General features: G+C 39.1%; 1 protein-coding gene across 6 annotated transcripts in view; it reads left to right on the top strand.

Moving 5' to 3' along the window:
- The window catches only part of HIVEP2 (HIVEP zinc finger 2), a 225,338-nt gene extending 223,387 nt beyond the window's left edge, over positions 1–1,951 (top strand). For 5 of the 6 annotated variants that reach the window (XM_014588841.2, XM_027772903.1, XM_027772901.1 and 2 more), the window contains one exon: positions 14–308. In XM_014588841.2, coding sequence (XP_014444327.1) covers positions 14–308 — 295 coding nt within the window. Of the gene's footprint in view, positions 1–13 lie in introns of all 6 variants that reach the window. The other variant, XM_027772904.1, reaches the window with a different exon arrangement.
- Positions 1,952–6,068: the final 4,117 nt, after the last annotated feature.

Genomic DNA, 6,068 nt, shown 5'->3' with positions numbered 1-6,068 from the left:
TGCTGGGAACAGCCCAGCCAGCACGGGTGCAGGAGCCCCCCCAAAAGTCCTTGGAGAGTGCACATGTTAGCATTAGACACTTTAGTGGATCTGAGCCAGGTCAGCCCTGTCCCTCAGCTACCCACCCTGACTTGCATGATGGTGAAAAGGACAATTTTGGTACATCGCAGACTGCATTAGCTCACTCCACGTTTTACAGCAAGAGTTGTGTAGATGACAAACAGTCGGACTTTCACAGCAGCAAGGAATTATCTTCAAGCACAGAGGAAGGCAAAGAACCTTCATCAGAAAAGAGTCAACTACATTGATCTAAGATGCATGGTGACTTTCATTTCCATATTTTCCCATTTTTTTGTTTTTGTTTTTGTTTTTCTAGAAATAGAGGTAATCAAGTTTATAGCATGCCTGTCCTAAGTTACAGTAGTTTGCTATTATATATACTTTTGTTATATCAGAAGAATTAGGTAAATTAACAAGTCATCATGAGCCTGACCAAAACAAAATTTGAAATTAACCTATTGGGTCTGGTACTTTTAAAATTGTACAGATGTTTGTGCCTTTTCTTTACTTTGCTTATATTCTTATAAGCATTTTTTAGCAGTAATTTGTACATATTTTAGAATTTGTGTATCTGCTTTGTAATAAATGTAATTTCTTTCATTTTTTGGACACTTGGATCTAAATGATGTAAAGCAAAACAGCATCAATATATATGTGAGGTTGCACTAAAACATATTTTTATATGATTAAAACTGAACAGCTTTTATGTACAGCTCTGATTCTGTAATACTAATATTTATTTACTTTGTTTCATAAATTGTACATTTTTTCTTAATGTTGTGGATTGCTTTTCTATGTGAAGCATGGGATTTACTGTTGCGTAACTAGAACAAAATGTACATTGTAAACAAGATATTTAAACTAGAGTATCTTATTCTGCACTTATGCATTAGTTATAAAAAAAAAGATAAAGGATGTATCAGTCAGTTCTTAACTCTTGTAAATTTTTGTCTCTTGTTTGCTGGATTGACTATAACTTAAGTGCTGATTGTGATTTTAAACTGATAGTACCGTAAAGCATTAAAGTAAACAATGTGCTATTGTGAGTTTTTTCAAAGCTTTATAAATCAGTTATAAATAATATTAAAAGTATTTGGTCTTATGTGAACATGTTGATCTATATACGCATCTAAAAATATGGGAAAACATTCCGCCCCATGTAAATATGTACAAGTGCATCACTGGTACAATTTTATGTAACTCAGTTGGACACTAGGTTGCCACAGACCTATGCTAGGGTGTCTTTAAAAATTAAAGTGACAAAGCACATGGGACTGTGTAGAGCTTGGTTATCGGCCGGCCCGGTGGCTTGGCAGGCAGTGCTGTGCGCTGCCCGTGGAGAAGACCTGGGTTTAGAAATCTTGGTTCTTGCTACACAGAATGGTGACTGGAACTGAGGCCACGCAGAGGGGTCGTGCTCGGACTCTGAGGGTTGGGTGTGGAAACAGAGAAGGGGTGTGGAGGCCTGCTCCTCAGCTCTTTCTGTCAGCCAGTCTACAAGGCAACAGGGTTAGCATCAGTGTTAGGGAGGTCACCTTACCCTTTTGAATAGGGGAGGAGTGTCACACTCCTGGCTATCTCAGGGGGAATAGGGGAAAGAAGCTTTCAAGGGAAAAGAACTCGGGGGAGGATGATGTCTTTTGTATGTGACATTCAGAATGGCTTTTGATTAATACTGAAGGTGGGAAGAGCCTTTGTTTGTAGGTCCAGAGAGTGGAAGAGAGGGAGGGGGTATAACATGTGCACAAGCACGCACATGTGTGTGCATGCACACACACACACAATTTGGGTTATCTTTGTGCTATATAGTGGATTATAATTCTGTGAAACCAAGTTTGTATATTGAATTACATTAAGGAGTGTTCTTTAAAAGAGAAATAAATATACAATTACATGCTTGAGGTGTCTAGTTCTTATGTGTTGTTTTACATTTCAATTTGCCAATTTAGCGTTTAAAGAAATTTTGATGCTATCAGCATGTCATCTATGTTTATTTTCTTTATTTGTAATAGACTGCATGCATCTACACGTGAGTGAGAAAGAGAGAAAAACAAAAGCATCTTACACATGGTCTGGTCATGCCATGATCCCCGCCCCCCGGCCTGATGGACCCTGGGCTCTTACATGAGACCACCATGTTTCAGGTGGACCAGGCTTGTATTTGAGACCATGTGGGATCCAGCTTCTCTTGAGCATCATGTTACCGCTTCTATCTCAGAGATGGTTCTCATCTGTACTTTTAATTGCTAGGCTCCGGCGTGTCTGGAATATACTGAGTATGAATATGTTTAACAAGTAACAAGACAGCCATTGAAATCCAAGGTCATCCAATTAGAACAGGTCACAGTCTCCAAACTGTGGGCCTTAGAAATAGATACGTACATACACGTCTCTGAAAAAACTTGTGAATAAAGCAAATTTCAGTTCCCTTCCTGACTATCTGCATGAGTACATACCTGAAATTCCCTGGGGGAAATCTTCTTTATTTTTGCTGAGTTGACAAAAGTTAAAAACCAACTTAACTATACCATAAAACATGTACAATCACAGTTTATTTTATTATGAAGAATAAAATATTTTAAAAAATAAAAGCAGGAGCTCATGAAAGGACAAATTTTATCAGTATTTCCACTATAAAAAATTTCAGAATGATGGATTTACAACATACCAATTTCATGAGCCAGACTGTATTGTCTATGTTTTTCAAAATAAATTGTCCTTTACAAATATTGTTTCCAAGGTCTATGGTCCAAAAAAGTTAGATGAAATGTTCAAGAAAAAGTATTTCTTTTTTTTTTTTTTGGAAAGGTTTTTGGTATAGGAAATGTGCACTCACCAGAAAGACAGAGACAGAAAGAAAGTGAGAAATTCCCCCCAGAGGGGTTGACCAGTCCACAATCCCTTCTCCATTCTCCTCTTGGGATCTTGAGCATGCATGCACATGCGCCCAGCGTGAGTTTAAGCCACGAGGTCTGGGACTTGAACTGCAGTTGACTACATGGGAGTCCAGTGACATAGCCATTAGGGTAACTGCTGGTCCCATGTTTAGATCCTTTTTTTCTTTTTCTTTTTTTTTTTTTTGAGAGTATATATTTCAATGCAGAGCTAAGACTAAGACTGAGATCTCCCAAGTCTCTGTCTAGATTAACTTAAAGAAGAGTTTCCAAGAGTGCCTATAATGTGCTTTAGAATCATCAGCAGATTCCTGGCATATCTTATACTTCAAATATTTGGTTAAAATGCAAGTTTAATAAATATGATTTGAATGAATAAAGTTTTATTTCAGCAAAATTTTAAAAATTGGTAATGACAAATTTTATTAATCCATTTAAGTTGTATTAAAAACAGAATATTCTAAAATAAAAACTGGTGATGTGGCAGTTGAGGCAGCTGGATCCTATATGGCCAACTGTGCAGTTAGAGTCCTGGGCCCGGTGGCTTAAAAAAACACACTAGGCATGTGTACAGGAGTAGACAATAAAAGAGAAGCGATTGCAGTGTGATCATGCCCCCAAGGGGTGATTTCTCTCCCTCTCTCTCTCTCTCTCTCTCTCTCTCCCCCCAGGACTAGAGCCCTCCAGCAAATTAAACAATAACAATAAAAATATTTTCTATTAAAAAATCTGTGTTGATAATAGCAATCAGGTGATATTCCCAAGGCAAAATGAAGAAGTCAGTTTTTTGAGTGATGCTGATAGAAAAATTAAAGAGGTCTGATGGGACTTCTCCAATGGGAGCTGAGTTTTGGATTGCCTGAATAACCAGGTCGGCTATTTGCATATGTCAACAGAGCACACAGCGACAGAGAACTGAGGTCCTTTACTCTGAGCACTTGATTTGCTGAAAAAGTAGATGGGAATCTGCAGTTTCATGAATATTGCCAATTTTCTTTCTTTTTTTTTTTTAAGAGGTTTTCGCTATAGGGCGCATGCACTCGCCAGACAGACAGAGAGAGACAGAGAGACAGAAAGTGAGAAATCACCCCCCAGAGGGGATGGTCATGCCACAATCCCTTCTCCTCCATTCTTCTCTTGGGATCTTGGGCACGCACGCACACACGCCCGGCAGGAGTTTTAAGCCACTGGGTCCAGGACGCGAACCGCGGTCAACTATGTGGGAGTCCAGTGACATAGCCACCTCGCCAACTGCTGGTTCCCAAGTATTGCCCATTTTCAACCAAGAGCTCAGCTCTGGAAAGGGCAAGAGCATGGGAATCCTTAAGTCTTAAACACCTCTATTCTTAGGGAAAATCTGTCTTGAGTTCCAGATCAGATTTTAAGATACCAATTATGTCTAAGAAGACCCAATAAATTTCAGATATGTCAAGTCACTAAAATAATAATAATAATAATAATAAGATACTAATGCTCAATTCTAGGGATACTCTCATGATTTGAGGGAGGTAGTAGTGTTTGGGTTTGCAGAATTTTTATCCTTTAGTTAGTCTCTTATTGTATCATGTAAAAAAAACTACACAGACACATTGTAAGTGGTTCAGGGTCCCAGCCCTATTTCCAGGGACCTCATCCCAATCCAAAGTCAAATTAGCTAATAATAAGCAGTATGTGCTGACCACGTTTTAAGTACATTTATGTTCATTCACTTAATAGTCACAGAACTGAGAGAAATGTTTCTCAAGTTTATACAGCTAGCAAGTAGAAGAGATAAGTGGGTGCTAAAGCAGCACAGTCCAATAGAACTTTCTGCAATAATAAAAATGATCTATATCAGCCCTCTCTGATACAGCAGCCACTAGCTACATATGTTAGTGAGCATATGAAATATGGTAATTACAACAGAAAACACTGGATTTTCAATGGTATTTAACTACATTTAAATACCATTGGGACCAGCAGGTAGTGTGGTGGTTAAGGCATTGGACACTCCCACATGGCCAACCACGGTTCAAGTCCTGAACCTGGTGGCTTGCTTTCTCACTTTCTCTCTCTCTCTCTCTGTCTCTCTCTGGTCAAATTAAAATAAATGAATGAATAAATAAAATTAAATAAATAATTTTTTAAAATAAATAGATATCATTAAAACATTGGATGGTATTTAATTATATTTAAATACCATGAAAACATTGAATGGTTTTTAAATTTAATACCATTAAGCTTCAGTAGCTACATATGACTAGTGGCTCCAGAATTGGACAGCCCCCTCTAAGAGGCTGCACACTTACCCTCTACACAGGCTGCACCACACACCTCTATATACATTCCTTCCTTTGACAGATACCGAACTCCTATCATGTGCTGCTCTGCTCTTGATGCTGAGGTATAGCAATGTACTACAGCAAAACAGACAATAGAAACAAAACTCTGCCATCACAGAACCTGGGTTCAGTGTTTACCACCAAGTGTCTAAGGCATTATGCTGATGCAATCCTATCGATTGCTTTTCTTTCTGTTGAGTTGTAGACCTTGAAACTCCACTGAGGAATAACAGTCAAAGCATCCTTTTATGAAGAGGCACACATGCTCTTGATAGAAATTCTTCTTCCTCCTCCTCCTGGAAATCTGTTAAAAACTAGGATGGAGAGATCAGCAGATAGCATAGCGGTTATATCACTGGACTCCCACACAGCCAACAGTGGTTTGAGTCCTGGACCCAGTGGCTTGAAACTCACACTGGGCACATGTGTATGACTACCCAAGATCTCAAGAGGAGAATGGAGGAGAAGGGATTGTGGTGTGGCCATGACCCAGGGGGTGATTTCTCACTTTCCCTCTCTTGGTCTCTGTGTGTCTCTTTCAGGTGAGTGCATGTGCTCTAAGGTAAAAACTTCTTTTGAAAAAGAAAAAGCTAGAATGGAGAATATATCCTATCCTCAGGACTAATGTTGAGTATCCACCTCTACCTTACTCTAAAAGCATCTACTCTCCTGTAGGGTTAGGGGGGAGAGCAATGGGACTAGGCTCCAAGCAGGACTCACAATCAGCTTCCTGCTTTGGCCGTGGATACAGAGGTCCGCAAAGTGTCTGTCCCTATCAGTTCTATCTTGCATT

This window comes from Tupaia chinensis, unplaced genomic scaffold (assembly GCF_000334495.1).
Source record: "Tupaia chinensis unplaced genomic scaffold, TupChi_1.0 Scaffold000313_1, whole genome shotgun sequence".
In the NCBI taxonomy this organism is placed as follows: Eukaryota; Metazoa; Chordata; class Mammalia; order Scandentia; family Tupaiidae; genus Tupaia; species Tupaia belangeri.
Note: the sequence above shows the minus strand (reverse complement) of the source record. Positions and strands in the feature narration are given on the sequence as shown.